This window comes from Pseudophryne corroboree, chromosome 6 (assembly GCF_028390025.1).
Source record: "Pseudophryne corroboree isolate aPseCor3 chromosome 6, aPseCor3.hap2, whole genome shotgun sequence".
NCBI lineage: Eukaryota > Metazoa > Chordata > Amphibia > Anura > Myobatrachidae > Pseudophryne > Pseudophryne corroboree.
Window position 1 is genome coordinate 260733077 of NC_086449.1, and position 19128 is coordinate 260752204.

The 19128-nt window shown below is 47.0% G+C and overlaps 1 protein-coding gene across 1 annotated transcript in view; it reads right to left on the minus strand.

Annotated features, from left to right (window-relative positions):
• ADAMTSL3 (ADAMTS like 3) overlaps window positions 1–19128 on the minus strand; it is a 788444-nt gene that overhangs the window by 151205 nt on the left and 618111 nt on the right. The window contains exon 12 of the mRNA XM_063925941.1: window positions 2731–2781. Coding sequence (XP_063782011.1) covers window positions 2731–2781 — 51 coding nt within the window. The remainder of the gene's footprint in view (window positions 1–2730; window positions 2782–19128) is intronic.

The window sequence follows — 19128 nt, forward strand, 5'->3', positions numbered from 1 at the left end:
CATAGTAACTGATTTATTACTTGCCAAAGCGTACATACAGATGTAGCCACGCCATCGCTGCGGCAATATGTGCACATTGGGCGCACCTAGTCGCACCTGGCCACGCCCAGCCGTGGCAATTGCCGTTCAATGCATTCTCAATGCACGCTCATTGTGGCATTCTCAGATGTAGCCACGATGAGCATGGCTACATCTGTACACTATTACTGAGAAAAGAATGTGATAGTGACATGAAGAAGCTAACAGAAATTAGGATGAGACACGGTAATCACTAAAAGATGAAAGACACAGCTGGGAAGAAACCGGAGACACAAATTGACAACAGTATGTTATTCTTATTCTTATTAACAGTTTCTTATATATAACAGCAAATTTCTTTTCTCTTTATATTTGGAAACAACAGTGATAAAACAAAAACTGGGTAATAACAGACAGTATAGAGGTAGGAAGGTCCCGCTCACAAGCCTACAATCTATAGAGGCATTGATACACAGGATAGATGCTGTCTGTTGCATAATGATCCTGCCAGATTGCAAAGGTTCTTGGTGGGCAGTACGACATGGTCACACAGCAATGTTGGCCAGGAGTGAGAAGGATGGGAAAGTGGACAAAGAGAAAACATGTGATGATATGTGTGGAGTGGACTGTACAGTGGGGATATAATTGGATAGGAAATCTTATGAAGGTATATACTGTAACATACCTTATCATATAACATACCTTAACTCTTAATCCATTTTGTTAGATAGGTGACCTTTGTACAGACATTAGTTAACTTATCAGATACATGTACCTTAAAACAGAGTTTGGAAATCAGCAGATTGTGTGTAATAGAATTGGAATTAGCACCAAATATGGCTAATTAGCTTCTATCTGGTACCTTGTCCTAATATGAGCATAGCATTGTACTCCAAGATGCATGAAATCATCTGGGAGTGTGATAAGAATTGAGTGTAACCGAATATTATAAAAAAACAGTGTATCGCCAGGTTTTCGAGGTTGATGTATTTGAGAAACACTCCTAATTCTACTGTATTCAATATAAAATACTTTTACTCACACACAAGGCCATTAACCAGACTACACTAACATACATCTCTTTGCTTATCTCAAAATATCTCCCAACCTGACCTCTTTGCTCTTCACAAGATCTACATCTCTCATCCACACGCATTGGGGGTAATTCCAGGGGAGGCAGATATAACATGTGAGGAGAGAGTTAGATTTGGGTGGGTTATATTGTTTCTGTGCAGGGTAAATACTGACTGCTTTATTTTTACACTGCAATTTAGATTGCAGATTGAACACACCACACCCAAATCTAACTCTCTCTGCACATGTTATATCTGCCTCCCTGCAGTGCACATGGTTTTGCCCAACTGCTAAAAAATTTCCTGCTGCGATCAACTTGGAATTACCCCCATTATTTGCTCCCGTGCACAATTGCAGGACTTTCTTCGGCTGCACCCTCTCTGTGGAATGTCCTTCCATGCACAATAAGACTCTCCTCTAGTCTCCAAACCTTCAAGCGTTCCCTGAAAACTCACCTCTTCAGTCAAGCTTATCAAATTCCGGAACCGCTCACTCAACCTTCATAAGCTTTCCTATCCGATTATGGGGGTCATTCTGAGTTGATCGTAGCTGTGCTAAATTTAGCACAGCTACGATCAGGCACTCAGACATGCGGGGGACGCCCAGCACAGGACTAGTCCACCCCGCATGTCAGTGCCGCCCCCCCCCCCCCCCCCCCTGCAGAAGTGCAAAAGCATCGCTTTTGCATTTCAGGAGTACCTCCCGTACAGCGCAGCTCCTGCGGCTGGCTGGGAGAACCTTTTTGCTGCTCAGGTTGTGCCCCTTCCCGCCCAGTGACCGCCTCTGCCATGTCAATACGGCAGTGGCGATCGCTAGGCAACGACGGCCTTTGGCCATCTGGCATGCGCCAGCGCACTGCGGTGACGGTGCATGCGCAGTTCTGACCCGATCACTCCACTGCGAACAACTGCAGCGTGCGATCGTGTCGGAGTGACCCCCTATATCCCCACTGTATGGTCCGCACATATCCTCCACATATTTTCTCTTTCTTCACTTTCCCTTCTTTCTGACCATGGTTCATCATGACTGTGACGTGATATCATGCAACCCACGTAGAACCTTTGCAATCCGGTGGACAAATATGCAATAGATAGTATCTATCCTTGTGTATCAATGCCTATTTCCCTATAGATTGTAGGCCTTCCTACCTCTATGACTGTTTTTGTTTATTACCCAGTTTTGTTTTACCATGGTGTCCAATTGTAAAGTGCAACGGAATTTGCTGCGCTATATAAGAAACTGTTAATAAATAAATAAATAATATGAACTTGGATGCTGTAGTATGCACAATAAGAAGTGGAGGCACTATAGTGTGGCATAATATGAACTGAAGCACTGTAATGGGGAATAATATGAACTGAAGCACTGTAATGTGGCATAAAATTAACTGGGACCCAATTAGTACAATTGGCTGATAAGCACACACACTTCCAGATCATGGTCAGCTGCTGGAACAGCCCAATATGGCCATACTGAGCCGCACAAAAAACCTACAGAAATAGCTCAAACCGTTCATCTGGATTATTTTATTTTTATTACAGATGAGTGATTTGATATAAAATTAAGAAAAGGTTTAACATGATAGTTTAAGATATCACTTACATCAAGAAGAACAGTTAATATTTTTTATTTACATACCGTGGGAGAGGCTGGAAATGGTCGTAGGGCATTATCTCCTTAAACCCATCACTGTAAACACATACAGAAATACTGTGTTATTCTTTCTACATAAAACAATTCATTGCTAACATGCTGCATGCTAGAAAATACCATATGCAGTCCATCACTTCAGCCATGACAGTATTAGGGCAAAACACAAGTTGTTAATTATTTACACATAACCTATATTTTGCAAGATTTATTAAAATGCAAAAAAAAGTATATATAATTCAGTAAGTATACTCTAGTGTCTGAGTGTTGTTGGAAATATACTACTACTCTACTTTATGTCCATATATGCATTCTGCAATTTTTCACAACGATTTTTCCACTTTGTGTCAAACTAGTATCTATGGATACATTACATCTTACCTCAGCTGAGCAAGATTGCACTTATAAGTAAAAAAAGAACAGAAGAACATTGTATTTGGGAAGGAAAACCTCTCTACATATCATTGTAATATACAAATACACCACAGTTGTAAATAGAACATATATTTTAATGCAATATACCAGAGATATGAAGTTTACAAATATTACATAAGGACTAATAATAATAATAATAATAATTTAACCCCTAGTCTGTATTAATACAGTATAAGTGTTTTAAGGTAGACATTATTGCTTTTGAGAATGTTATCATGTTTTGGGGAGGGGGGGGGGTTTATGATCAAGATCTTTGCCCACATTTTAAAACGGTGCAAAGCTTTTGGAGCTGTCAGCATTTTAGAGCCTTCCCTGCAGTCAGACCTGGCGCCACAGAAGCAAATTGCAGCCAATATGATCCCTGACTCCTCTGGCTTGCTGTTGGCAGAGGAACACAATTTTAGAGTAAAAACATTTTCACAGGTTAGTACTTTTAAGAGGCTGTGTTTGGGACGGGTTCAGCTCTTCCCAGCCACCTATTGCGATCATTCTCAAGCCTACAAAAACAGGATAGCAAGCAACAACTCATGTGAAACCAAAAAGTGACAAATTATTTGTGAATGATAGATCAATAAATGAAAAAGTTGCACTTGGACCGTTTCTGATGCTGTGCTTATGTGGCAGAAAATGCAGATACACTTTTGGCAGTTCCGCACTGCAAACTGAAGTTTTAGGAAACATTCTAGAGCTGAAAAAGTGAACAGACAAAATAGACTGTGGTCACAGTAATACCCCTTTCAGATCGCAATAGGTGGGCCACATCCAGGAGCCTTACACGGTAGCTTATCAGCCAATTTTAATCTTTTGATAAAATCAGCATAGAGGACACACAATGCGGTGAAAAGGTTTTTTCACAGTAAGGACAATATGTTTTTGGAATTCCCGGCCAGAGAAAGTAGTAACGGCGGACTCAGTCAACACCTTTAAGAATGGGTTAGATAAATTCCTTTTGGATTAGGATATTCAGGGTTTGGGTGCGTAGTCACGCACTATAGCTATTAATACACAACGGCTGACATCAGCATCAGGCAAAATTAGTCCTAAAATTAAACTGCATAGGAGACCACAAATAGGTTGAACTCGATGGACAAATGGTCTTTTTTAAACCTTAGATACTATGTTACTATGTATGTTACTATGTTACTATGACCCACCTCGGCCCCTTCCACACTGGCGTCCCCAGCCAGGCATTTTGCCGGGTTGGTGACACCAACGCTGACGCGTGCAGAGGCGGCACTTGGAGATTAGATGATCTCCTGGCGCCCCCTGTCCATACAGTGTGAACGGGAAACGGGTCGCATCCAGTTCAACCCTGGCATCTACCATGGGGTAGCTTTCAGACTGCACAGCAACCCAGGTTATGCATGCTCATGTGCAATAACACGGGTTACAGCTGGCGGTCTAAAAGGGGTGTCAGGGTGATGTGTAATGACCAAAGGATGCTAAAAAATATATTCTAATACATGAGTATGTTCCCATCTCTGTCTCTGGAGTGGTCTAAGGAACCAGTGAAAGGAAGAAGAATTAAAAAAAATGTGCAGTTCATTAGCATGCACAATAATAATAATCATAATAATAATAATAATAATAATAATAATAATTTTATTTCTACAGGGTTTTCTCCAACAGGACTCAAGGCAATTAACAGATAGAGGGGGGTTTGCAATTAGTTCTGATCATTTCAGAGCTAATGAAATCGCCCCACATGAGTATTCAACTAGGGACGTTTTTGGCAGTTTTGAAGGCATTTTCGCCAATGTCTTTTCACCTTTTTTACCAAGTGAAAAGGCATTGGAAAAAAATGCCTCAAAATCAGCAAAAATTGCCCGCATTTTCGATGGAAAACAAGTGGATTCGCCTAGGCAAAAATCCGGCCCTGCTATTGCTTAGGGCGAATCTCCATTCGCACTAAAATAGCAAAAAAGCTCAGTTTTTTCACCTAGGCGAAAAAATGGAGCTAATTGCATACCCCCTTAATGAACATAATACAGTACAGAAACAATAAGGTACAGAAAAGCTTTTCATAAAATACAGAGAGCAGTCTTGAGTTTTTGAAGGATTCTAGGGGATGCAGTTAGCATTCTGATCACCGGGATAACATATCTGTGCGGGGAAGCAAGTTCCATAGAGTCAGAGCTACATGGCTAAAAACTTGACCCCATATTATTCTGAGAGATCCTAGGTACTGCTAATAGTCCTTCATCTACAGATCGCAGTAATTGAGTGGAGCAGTATGGAATCATAAGCTGCTTCAGGTACCTTGGACCCTGGTCATGTAGGGCTTTGAAAATCAGTAAGCCAATCTTGAAAACAATTCGCCATCTTACAGGCTGCCAGTGAAGGGAGTATAGAATGAGCGATGAAACGGGGCTGATTGGTTAATAGTCAGGCAGCTGCATTTTGTACCAGCTGTAAGCAGTGCAATTCTTTTGCTGGTAGATCAAGGTAGAGGGCACTGCAGTAGCCTAATCAAGATGATACAAATGGGTTGGTATCTATATACTGGCGCCCGTCATCCCGGCGGTCAGAATCCCGACCGCGGGATGGCGGGCGCCGGAATACCGGCAGCAGGGTGAGCGCAAAAGAGCTCCTTGTGCTCGCAAGGTGTCAGTATCCCGGCGGTCGGGATCCCTGCGCCAATATGCTGTGCGTCGGGATCTCGACAGCCGTGATATTGAATGCATGCCCATACTAATGCATGTATGACTTTTGTCAGATCTTCAGAGGGAATTCTGGCTTTAATTGTTATATTTGAGGCACTATGGTGCTGTGCAGTGCTGAGTAGATACATAAAAAGGGACATAATGTCAGAGTAGTGACCAACACAATCCTTAGTCCCTTCAGTTGCTGCTGGTTTGCTTAGGCACTGCAGCTACTCACTGAGAGGGTTAACTACTCTGTATGGGCCTTCTAATTGGCTTCCTGCTCCAGTAGTTTCACTCACGCATAGGCAGGGGTGCCAAAAGTTCTGCCAGGCCCAGGTAAAAGAGGGTGGGCATGGCCAATGTGGCAGAGGTGCGGCTAGACCTCACATTATAAAGCTTAAAACCAAGTTTTACGTGTGCCACAACAGGGGGTAGGGGGGGTGTTGTACATTCTGGTGGGCAGGGAGAGGAGGACTATTTTTGCAGATGTTTGTCTACCCAGTCCAGCACATGGCAGCTTTCCCACACTGTGGCTCTGTGCAACGAGGAAGGGGAACGGGGGTAGTGGGACCCTGCCAGGCCCCTCCAACAGGCCCGGGCATAGGTAAAGAGTACCCGCTCCCCCCACCCATCTCAGCGCCACTGTGCACAGGTACACACAAAATGTAAAAATTATTTCCACTTTGCAGGTAAATCTAAGCATGTACTGTAGCAAGTTCTAGAGTGGGCGAGCCACAATGTACTACAATCCCACCATTACATATTTACTGAACTTTGTTATGTCATTTTTGTGCATTCTAAAAATGTACAAATGTTTAAAAGATATGCAAAGCCGTAACTAGGTGTGTGCTAGTGGTGCCTGGCAAACAGCGCAGAAGCGCTGGAGGCGCAGGACCTCCAGCAACACCCACCTGGCCCGCGTCCCCCCTTCACCATCACTGCTCGGTGCCCAGACTGGAGTGTGCAACGCCAGGAGGAGCAGCAACCACAGAGTACCCCTGTGAGGAAGAAAGCTACCGAGTCACTGCCTGCGGGGAGGACTGGGAGACGTCGCTGAAGAGGAGCTGCAGCAGCGCTGAACCGGAGGAGCAGCCAGGATACTAGGACTTCGCGAAAGACCCCCCCATCCTGAGGAGGAGAAGCAGAGGAGCAGTGCTGGCCAGAGAGGGGCAGCGCATGCACTGCGGAGGACGCCTACCCAGAGGTGAGGACCCAAGAAGGACCCCTCAAGACACCAGGGAACTTGAAGCTTACGCTGACATAGTAGACGGAGAAGAGAGAAGACCCCGGCAGCAGAGCCAAGGACGAGCCCGGGTGGTGAGAGGGCATCGCAGGCGGACCCCAGCAAGGAGCGCAGCCCGGCGCTGCAGAGTGAAGGAGCTGGATCGGAGGTGGCAGCGAGGGGTGAGACACAGTGTACACGCTGCAAGCCCTTCCGCTGCCATACTCTGCCCCTAACTGCGCTACAGTAACGGGTGAGGCAGAGTGTATAAGGGGCTACTGGGTGCAGTGTACAGTATATAAGAAGCTACCTGGTACAGTGCAAATAAGAGGCTACCTGACGCAGTGTGTGTAAGGGTGCTGCCTGGTGCAGAGTGTATAAGGGTGCTGCCTGCTGCAGAGTGTATAAGGGTGCTGCCTGGTGCAGAGTGTATAAGGGTGCTGCCTGGTGCAGAGTGTATAAGGGTGCTGCCTGGTGCAGAGTGTATAAGGGGGTACAGTGTATATGAGAAGCTACCTGGTACAGTGCATATAAGAGGCTACCTGATGCAGTGTGTATAAGGGTGCTTCCTGGTGCAGTGTGTATAAGGGTGCTGTCTGGTACAGGGGGACTCTGCCTGCTTAATCTGTAAATAAGGAGAACTCTGCCTGCCATAATGTGTAAATAGGGGACTCTGCCTGCTGTACTATGCAAAAGGGTGACTCTACCTGCCATACTGTGTAAAAGGGGTACTCCTCTTGCCGTACTGGGTTGAAAGGGGGACTCTACCTGCTGTACTGTGTAAAAGGGGTACTCTACCTGCCGTACTGGGTTGAAAAGGGGACTCTACCTGCCGTACTGTGTAAAAATGGGCTCTGCCTGACGTAATGTGTAAAAGGGAGCTCTGTTGCCACGCCCCTATATTTTTGGCACACTCCTACGGCATGCACTGGCCCTGTTTTGCATATGGGGGGAGGGGAAGGGGCGCTGATGCTGTTTCTTGCACACAGCGCTAAAATGTCTAGTTACGGCACGGAAGATACGTATAAAGCCTGGAGAATAAGAATGAATAGTGAGAACTGCATTATATACACAGAATAGAAGGAAAAGAAACATTCCCATGTACAAATGCTCAAAACTCAGGATTGCCCCAAGAACTGAAGAACTGTTCACCGCTGATGTACAGTATGTGAATGGAACTAAAACCCATACTGCATGTAATTACAGTACTCATAAGTAATAATTTGCATCCTTTATTTAACATTTTGCAATCACTTTTAGAGTGTTGGATATAATTATTAAGGCCTCTTTGGTTAGCTGTTATTAATTAGCCTTGTTTTGTTACTGTGGGCTTAATTCATGTTTGTATGCAATAGCTGATGTTCACGCAAGTGAGCGATTATCATCAGAGTGGCATGTGCTGCAATCGTACTGCGCATGCATCAGGGTGCCACTGTAATCCAGCTCAGGATTTTATGGGAAAGTGTTTGCCAGAAAGTGACCATTTGGAAGTGTTAATGAGGCGTCAGGGGCGTGTATCTGCTTCAGTTGCTGGCTCGTACGTACAAAAAAGTAACTCTTGCGTCAGTACTGCCATGTCCAGTCTGCTTAGACATAGGTCTAGCCTAGCAGTCGATGTTCCTCAGCTTTACGTATAGGCTGAGAATGTGTACGCCATTGCGAATGAGTGTGCGATGGCGGCAGTTTCACTTGTTCATTTCAGCAGTTTCGAAACTGATAAAATTGCACTTGCTAAAGCTCCTGTCTTTTTCCAAACACAGCCTGTATTACCAGCTAAACAGGGATGCAAGAGAACCCAAGCATACAATATATAGAAATATAGGAGCTTGATGCGTGAAAGTTAGCACTCTGTTTATGACTGAAAGAAAAGAAGATACCTAGCTAGCAGCAGCTATAGACTACTCCAAAAGGCACGCTGCAAATAGTACATGGGGCTTATATAATAGCCTGCGAGCTGCACACTCCAGGGACTCTGACTATTTTTAAAGCAGTGGACATTTAAAAGGAAAACCAACGTAGAGGAAGAGAGAGTTTAGGTGGCAACAAATTAAAATGCTTTATAATTACAATGAAACATTTCTTCTAAAATAAGATTTTACTCACCGGTAAATCTATTTCTCGTAGTCCGTAGTGGATGCTGGGGACTCCGTAAGGACCATGGGGAATAGACGGGCTCCACAGGAGACTGGGCACTCTAAGAAAGATTTAGTACTACTGGTGTGCACTGGCTCCTCCCTCTATATCCCTCTTCCAGACCTCAGTTAAGGAAACTGTGCCCGGAAGAGCTGACATTACAAGGAAAGGATTTTGGAATCCAGGGTAAGACTTATACCAGCCACACCGATCACACCGTATAACTTGTGATAAACTTACCCAGTTAACAGTATGAACAAACAACAGAGCATCACCCAATGGATGCCAACATAACATAACCCTTTATTAAGCAATAACTATATACACGTATTGCAGAAAGTCCGCACTTGGGACGGGCGCCCAGCATCCACTACGGACTACGAGAAATAGATTTACCGGTGAGTAAAATCTTATTTTCTCTAACGTCCTAGTGGATGCTGGGGACTCCGTAAGGACCATGGGGATTATACCAAAGCTCCCAAACGGGCGGGAGAGTGCGGATGACTCTGCAGCACCGAATGGGCAAACACCAGGTCCTCCTCAACCAGGGTATCAAACTTGTAGAATTTTGCAAATGTGTTTGAACCCGACCAAGTAGCAGCTCGGCAAAGCTGTAATGCCGAGACCCCTCGGGCAGCCGCCCAAGAAGAGCCCACCTTCCTTGTGGAATGGGCTTTCACTGATTTTGGATGCGGCAATCCAGCCGCAGAATGAGCCTGCTGAATCGCGTTACAGATCCAGCGAGCAATAGCCTGCCTTGAAGCAGGAGCACCCAGTTTGTTGGATGCATACAGGATAAACAGCGAGTCAGTCTTCCTGACTCAAGCCGTTCTGGTTACATAAATCTTCAAAGCCCGGACTACGTCAAGCAACTTAGAATCCTCCAAGTCACAAGTAGCCGCAGGCACCACAATAGGTTGGTTCAAATGAAAAGATGACACCACCTTTGGCAGAAATTGCGGACGAGTCCGCAATTCTGCCCTGTCCATCTGGAAAACCAGATAGGGGCTTTTACATGACAAAGCCGCCAATTCTGACACACGCCTAGCCGAAGCTAAGGCCAACAGCATGACCACTTTCCACGTGAGATACTTTAGCTCCACAGTCTTAAGTGGCTCAAACCAGTGGGATTTCAGGAAACCCAACACCACGTTAAGATCCCAAGGTGCCACTGGTGGCACAAAAGGGGGCTGAATATGCAGCACTCCCTTAACAAACGTCTGAACCTCAGGCAGTGAAGCCAGTTCTTTTTGAAAGAAAATGGATAGGGCCGAAATCTGCACCTTTATGGACCCTAATTTTAGGCCCATAGTCACTCCTGACTGTAGGAAGTGCAGGAATCGACCCAGCTGGAATTCTTCTGTAGGGCCTTCCTGGCCTCACACCAAGCAACATATTTTCGCCATATACGGTGATAATGCTTTGCTGTCACGTCCTTCCTAGACTTTATCAGCGTAGGAATAACTTCATCCGGAATGCCTTTTTCCGCTAGGATCCGGCGTTCAACCGCCATGCCGTCAAACGCAGCCGCGGTAAGTCTTGGAACAGACAGGGCCCTTGTTGCAACAGGTCCTGTCTGAGAGGCAGAGGCCATGGGTCCTCTGTGAGCATTTCTTGCAGTTCCGGGTACCAAGTCCTTCTTGGCCAATCCGGAACAATGAGTATTGTTCTCACTCCTCTTTTTCTTACAATTCTCAGCACCTTTGGTATGAGAGGAAGAGGAGGAAACACATAGACCGACTGGAACACCCACGGTGTTACTAGTGCGTCCACAGCTATCGCCTGAGGGTCCCTTGACCTGGCGCAATACCTTTTTAGCTTTTTGTTGAGGCGGGACGCCATCATGTCCACCTGTGGCAGTTCCCGTGCAATCTGCGTGAAGACTTCTTGGTGAAGTCCCCACTCTCCCGGGTGGAGGTCGTGCCTGCTGAGGAAGTCTGCTTCCCAGTTGTCCACTCCCGCAATGAACACTGCTGACAGTGTGCTTACGTGATTCTCCGCCCAGCGAAGAATTCTGGTGGCTTCTACCATCGCCACCCTGCTCCTTGTGCCGCCTTGGCGGTTTACATGAGCCACTGCGGTGATATTGTCTGACTGGATCAGAACCGGTTGGTCGCGAAGCAGGGTCTCCGCTTGACTTAGGGTGTTGTATATGGCCCTTAGTTCCAGGATATTGATGTGAAGTCAAGTCTCCTGCCTTGACCACAGCCCTTGGAAATTTCTTCCCTGTGTGACTGCCCCCCACCCTCTGTGGCTTGCATCCGTGGTCACCAGGACCCAGGCCTGAATGCCGAATCTGCGACCTTCGAGAAGGTGAGCACTCTGCAGTCACCACAGGAGAGACACCCTTGCTCTGTGGGATAGGGTGATTAACCGATGCATCCGAAGATGTGATCCGGACCACTTGTCCAGTAAGTCCCATTGGAAGGTATGGAACCTGCTGAAGAGAATGGCCTCGTATGATGCCACCCTCCTTCCCAGGACTCGAGTGCAGTGATGTACTGACACCTGTTTTAGTTTTAATAGATTCCTGACTAGTGTCACGAGCTCCTGAGCTCTCTCTATCGGGAGATAAACCTTTTTCTGGTCTGTGTCTAGGATCACGCCTAGGAGAGGCAGATGAGCTGTAAGAACCAACTGCGACTTTGGACTATATAGAATCCAGCCGTGTTGCCGTTTCACTTCCGGAGAAAGCGATACGCTGTTCAGCAACTGCTCTCTTGATCTCGCTTTTATGAGGAGATCGTCCAAGTACGTGATAATAGTGACACCTTGCTTCCGCAGGAGCACCATAATTTCCGCCATTACCTTGGTGAATATTCTCAAGGCCGTGGAGAGACCAAACGGCAACGTCTGAAATTGGTAATGACCATCCCGTACCGCAATTCTGAGGTACGCTTGATGAGGTGGATAAATGGGGACATGAAGGAATGCATCCTTTATGTCCCGAGTCACCATAATATCTCCCCCTCTCAGGCTTGCAATAACCGCTCTTAGCGATTCCATCTTGAACTTGAACCCTTTCAGGTATATGTTCAGGGATTTTAAATTTAATATGGGTCCGACCGAACCGTCTGGTTTCGGGACTACAACATGGTCGAATAATAACCCCCTCCTTGTTGAAGGAGGGGAACCTTGACCACCACCTGTTGAAGATACAATTTATGAATTGCAGTTAACACTGTTTCCCTCTCGTGGGGGGAAGCCGGCAGGGCCGTCGGTGAGGGGGCATCTTCTCAAAGTCCAGCTTGTATCCCTGAGACACAATATCTATTGCCCAGGGATCTAACAGGGAGTAAACCCACTTGTGGCTGAACTCACGAAGGCGTGCCCCCACCGGGCCTAGCTCCGCCTGTGGAGCCCCAGCGACATGCGGTGGATTTTTGTAGAGGCCGGGGAGGACTTCTGTTCCTGGGAACTAGCTGTGTTGTGCAGCTTCTTTCCTCTGCCCCCGCCTCTGGCAAGAAAGGACGCACCTCGGACTTTCTTGTTTCTTTATTCGAAAGGCTGCATTTGATAATGTCGTGCTTTCCTAGGCTGTGCAGGAATATAAGGCAAAATATCAGAATTACCAGCTATAGCTGTGGAGACCAGGTCCGAGAACCCTTCTCCACACAATCCTCAGCCTTCCACATGCCTCTTAAGTCGGCATCATCTGTCCATTGCATATTATACAGGACACGTCAAGCAGAAATCGACATAGCATTGACTCTAGGACCCAGTATACTCATGTCTCTTTGGGCATGTTTAATATATATATATATATATATATACCTATCACTTAAGACAGCATCTTTAATATATATATATCTCTATATATACATATATATATATATATATCTATATGCATACTAGGGTCTCAATCTCTGCTGATAAGGTACCTGTCCACGCTGCCACAGCGCTATAAACCCCTGCCGACACAATCGCCGGTCTGAGTAGTATACTAGAATGTGCACGCTATCTGCAGGATCCCTGAGAATAGCTAGTGCTACCTTCTGTGCAAACGGGACACCCTAGGGGAAGATTCCCATCACATCCTGGCCTTAGTGGGGAAAGGATACTGCTTGAGAATTTTTTGTGGGAAGCTGCAGTCTCTTGTCTGGAGATTCCCGCTCTTTTTCCTCATGAGAGGAGGGAAATTTACCTCAGCTTTCTTCCCCTTAACATGTGTACCCTTGTGTCAGGGACAAATGAGTCATCAGTGATATGCAAATCATCTTTTATTACAATAATCATATATTGAATACCTTTCAGCCATCTTGGCTGTAACTTTGCATTATCGTAGTCGACACTGGAGTCAAACTCCGTGTCGATATCAGTGTTTATTATTTTGGATAGTGAGCATTGTGAGACTCTGAAGGTCTCTGTGACATAGGAACAGACAAGGGTAGATTTCCTGTCTGTTCTCTAATCTTTTGTGCAATAAATTTACCTCAGCTCTTACACATATCCAAACAAGTGTCGGCGTTGTCGACGGAGACACCCTCTCACGCACATATTTGCTCTATCTCCTTCTTAGGGGAGCCTTTTACCTCAGACATGTCGACACACACGTACCGACACACCACACACACAGGGGATTCTCTATTTGAAGATAGTTCCCCCACAAGGCCCTTTGGAGAGACAGAGAGAGAGTATGCCAGCACACACCCCAGCGCTATATGACCCAGGAATCACACAGTAACTTAGTGTTAACCCAGTAGCTGCTGTATATATTGTTTTTACGCCAAATTTATGTGCCCCCCTCTCTTTTTCACCCTCTCTATCGGGCAGGGGAATGCCTGGGGAGCTTCCTCTCAGCAGATCTGTGGAGAGAAAATGGCGCTGGTGAATGCTGAGGAAGAAGGCCCCGCCCCCTCAGCGGCGGGCTTCTCCCGCGATTTTGTGTAAAATTAATGGCGGGGGCTCATGCATATAACAGTGTCCAACTGTATATATGCTGCTTTTGCCAGGAGGTACTTAATTGCTGCCCAGGGCGCCCCCCCTGCGCCCTGCACCCTACAGTGACCGAAGTGTGTGGGTGTAATGCGGGAGCAATGGCGCACAGCTGCAGTGCTGTGCGCTACCTCATGTGAAGACAGGAGTCTTCTGCCGCCGATTTCGATGTCTTCTTGCTTCTGCCGGCTTCTGTCTTCTGGCTCTGCGAGGGGGACGGCGGCGCCGCTCCGGGAACGGACGACCAAGGTTAAGATCCTGTGTTCAAACCCTCTGGAGCTAATGGTGTCCAGTAGCCTAAGAAGCGCAACCTAGCCGCAGTTAGTAGGTTTGCTTCTCTCCCCTCAGTCCCTCGTAGCAGAGAGTCTGTTGCCAGCAGAAGCTCTCTGAAAATAAAAAACCTAACTAAAATACTTTATTAGCAAGCTCAGGAGAGCCCACTAAAAGCACCCAGCTCTGGCCGGGCACAGATTCTAACTGAGGTCTGGAGGAGGGGCATAGAGGGAGGAGCCAGTGCACACCAGTAGTACTAAATCTTTCTTAGAGTGCCCAGTCTCCTGCGGAGCCTGTCTATTCCCCATGGTCCTTACGGAGTCCCCAGCATCCAGTCCACTAGGACGTTAGAGAAAAGTACAGTAGATATGGGCATAAAATGAAAATATTGATATAGCAGCCTGGGGCGTAGCCAAAAATTTGTGGGCACCATAGCATCATTTTGAAGGGGCCCCTGTCCCAATGCTTCTATAGAGTCACCTCTTCACAGCAGTTGTTAATGTTATGCCTCATAATAGTGTCCTAGGTCACATTATGTTACATTGTAGCACTGCCAGTACACATTATGCCACATAGTACCCCCCAATCCACAAGATGGCATACAGTGCCCTTAAGGTTCCCAAAGTTTATATTATGCCACATTATAGTGCCTCCACTTCATATTGTGCCAAATTACAGTGCTCCAGTTCATGCTATGTAACATTACAGATAGGCTTACCATACTATCCCTTTAAATCAGGACTGAATGACGCAGGTTCTCTATCTGCTTAAAACCAGATGAAATGTAGGCTTGAAGCCAGCCAGCCAACCAGCCACAGAACCTATGTAATTCATGAGTGCCCTGGTTTAAAGGGATAGTATGGTAAGCCTAATTATAATGTACTCCAGTACATTTATACCAGATTACAATGAGCAGGTCCAGGGGCATAACTACATATACTGTAAGCCTCAAGACAAAAGTTTGAAAGGGTAGCTATCTATCACCCAATGGTGAAAAAATAATTATTTATATATATATATATATATATATATAAAACACATGCAACTGGGACAGGGATGGTGGGCCCCTATCAGCTCTGGGCCCATAGCAGCTGCACTCCCTGTGCACCTATGGTAGCTACGGCCTTGATATCAGCCTCATATGATATTTCAGTCAATACAGATTATGTGATATAATGGTCTTTTCTTTATCATTAAAATTGGGTGAAAATATTAATGTTCCCCTACTTTTGTAAAACTATAGTTTTGTCCCCATTCATTAAACAGGTAACGCATCTCCTGCTTACCAGTCATACACTGGTATGGGGACACCTTATTCTCGTATTATAATAATAATAATAATTTTAGTTATATAACGCTCTTTGGGGGTCATTCCGAGTTGATCTCACGTAGCAACTTTTTGCTGCTCATGCGATCAACCTGACGCCGCCTATGGGGGAGTGTATTTTAGCATATCAGGGCTGCGAATGCTTGTGCACTCCTGCTATGCTAAAAAGGTTTCAAGCAAAACAAGACCAGGGCTGCAGTTACTCACCCAGTGCGACTGATCCAGCGATGAAGGTCCCGGTCCTGACGTCAGATATCTGCCCTCCAAACGCCTGGACACGCCTGCGTTGGACTCACCACGCCTGGAAAATGGTGAGTATCTGCCCTGGAACGCCTCCCGCCTGTCCGTCTTCTTGCGATCGCCGCTGCGATCACATTTCTCGCTGGCACCGTTGTTGCCCAGCGACGATCATCGCCAGGCAACAACGCGCATGTGCAATGCGTCCGCTGCGCATGCGCGACCCGTTTGCACCGCAGCAAAGAACCGCTGTGTGCGAACGGGTCGGAATGACCCCCTTTGTCCAATAGGACTCAAGGCGCTTAACAGAATTAACATAATACATTAAAGAAACAATGAAGAACAGAAACGCTTTTCATAAAATACAGAGAGCATGGAGATATTAAAGGGACAATTATGGAAATGCTTGAGTAAACCGGAAAGTCTTGAGTTAATTTTTGAAGGATTCTAGAGTGGGGGCCTCTCAAACTGTATTTGTCAAACTCCAAAAAATTCAGAATTTGATTGCGAGAACAGACATCATCTTCAGATGGCGCCCATTCTGAATTACCTGGTCCTTCATATGGGGAGTCCAGGGTTGCAAAGAGATATCCATTCTGATCCCTCTGCTCCTGCTCAGATCCCTCTATCAGCTGTCTCGTTCATTGTATGCATGTGTGAAACCAAGTTGAGGCAACTACTTTTCCCATTCATGCTCTCCCTTAAATTAGTTGAAAACTGTCCCACACTCTATAAGAGGCTGAAGAAGCCTATCAGAAGACGGGATGCAGCAGCAAATTTGTTAGCAAATGGGCAAAACCATGGGGGTCAGTCCGAGTTGATCGCTAGCTGCCGTTGTTCGCAGCGCAGCAATCAGTGGAAAAAACATCTAATCTGCGCATGTGTACGCACCGCAATGCGCACGCGCGACGTACGGTTACAAAGTCCTTTGTGGTTTTGCACAGGTTCTAGCGAAGCTTTCAGTCACATGGCCGAACGCTGGAAGATTGACAGGAAGGGGGCGTTTCTGGGTGTCAACCGACCGTTTTCTGGGAGAGCTTAGAAAAACGCAGGCGTGTCGGGGAAAACGCAGGCATGGCTGGGCGAATGCTGGGCGGGTGTGTGACGTCAAAAGCCGTCCCTCCGTCGTGAGAATCAACGCACACGAAGAGTAACTACAGGGCTGGTCTTGTTTTGCACAAAATGATTTTGCAGGCGCTCTGCTGCACAAGCGTTTGCACTTCTGCAAAGCGAAAATACACTCCCCGGTGGGCGGCGACAATGCGTTTACACGGCTGCTAAAAGTAGCTAGCAAGCGATCAACTCGGAATGACCCCCCAATCAGGATTTGAACTGCAAAAAACAGTTGAATCTGCAATTACGATTTAATACACCATCGAACCAACTCGAAAGTACTTTCAATAGAAAAGAATGCAACACAGACATTTCCAAAGAATCGAGTTTATGGGATCAGTACGGGAACCCGACCGTGAAGAAGCCAGCAGAGGTGAGTAAGGGGTGCTATACTTTTTCCCCTTTCCCCCTAACCCTCCCTGCCCGCTGCCTAACCCTAACCGCCCACTGAGCGCCTAACCCTTCCCTTCCCCCGCCAGTGCCTAAACCTAACCTCCCGTCCCCACTGCCTAAACCTAACACTCCTGGTCCGCTGCCTAACCCTAACCCTCAGAGGGGGGTGCCTAACCTTAACTCCCCCTCCCTGCACCCTAACCCTCCTGGGGCGCTGCCTAACCCTATACCTCCCCCTGCAGCCTAAACCTAACCCCCCCCCCCCCCCCCTTCCCGCGGCTTACCTCCATTTGGCATCCCGGCTGTCGGAATTCCGACGTCGGGATGTCTACCTATTCGGCATGCCTGTGTCACCATTTCAAATAGTGTCAGGATTCTGGCATCGGTAACCTGACAGCTGGGATCCCGTGTTTATATACACAAAGCAAACTCGGGACTGGTTCCCAAACCCCCCACCCTAGGATATTTAGAACCAGAGCCATCTCCAAGAGCCTGGTGCTAGTTCATTAATACGGGGGACCTCTACCCATTTTGTCCATGTATTTTTTGAACCAGGGACTGCTCTTTTTTTTTAAAACTATTTATTCATTTTTAGACACAAAGAAGCACTGCACAAATCACACTGATCAGGCTTCTGCAGAACACAAATGAAAAGAAAAACTAGGCGCTTCCATTTCCAGTCTAATAACAAATGGAACCTGAGAGCAGCTCACCAGAAAGGGGTGGCTAACTCCTATGAAAAGGAAACAGCCAGCTTGTTTGGGGCAGAGAAAAGCATTAGCTGTTCATGCTTAAATTGTCCTACAAGTGGGACCTTACAGCCTTAGGGGTGTATTCAATAGCTGTCAGATCCTTTCCAACGGGTGGTCTTCAGTATGCCGACTGTCGGGATCCCGGCGCACAGTATACCGGCGCCGGAATCCCGACAGCCGGCATACCGTCACTTTTTCTCACTCGTGGGGGTCCACGACCCCCCTGGAGGGAGAATAAAATAGCGTGGCTCGCGTAGCGCGCCACCGTGCCCGCATGGGGCTCATTTGCGCTCGCCACGCTGTCGGTATGCCGGCGGTCGGGCTCCCGGCGCCAGTATGCTGGTCGCCGGCCGCCGGCATGCCATACTACACCCCTTCCAACGGAAAGGATCTGACAAGCCAGTATTCAAAGACAACTCCAATCCGGCTTTTTTTAAAGTCGGATTGACATTGTCGGAAAGGACACTCCCAGCATCATATATATAATAATGTGTTTATCACAGACAGACCACCAGCCTCTCCCGTCAGGCAAAGTGCTGTCACTGTAGTAGGAAGAAGAAGCCGGTGACAGCAGCAGGAAGCTTGGTTATGAGCACTGACATCCTCCATGCTGAGCACCGCGGGATGTATCACAGTGCCGCAAGCAGGCTGTGCTCGGCGCTGAGAGACGTGCCAGCACTGAGCGCCTCCTCTCTGCGACAGCAGCAGCCACACCCGGGAAGGAGGAGGGCTCTCTCGCCGCCTGTGCTGGGCTCCCTGGTCAGCCTCGGCTGCTGTCACAGTCTGGCCGGGTGGATCGGGGAGGCACCGGCCACAGTGGTCTTCAATCAAGGCGCACCAGCACCTACAGCAGCGGCAGGCAGAGCAGCGTAGCAGGAGGATGTGGCGCCGCCGCCAGACATCACGGTACTCACCCGGCTC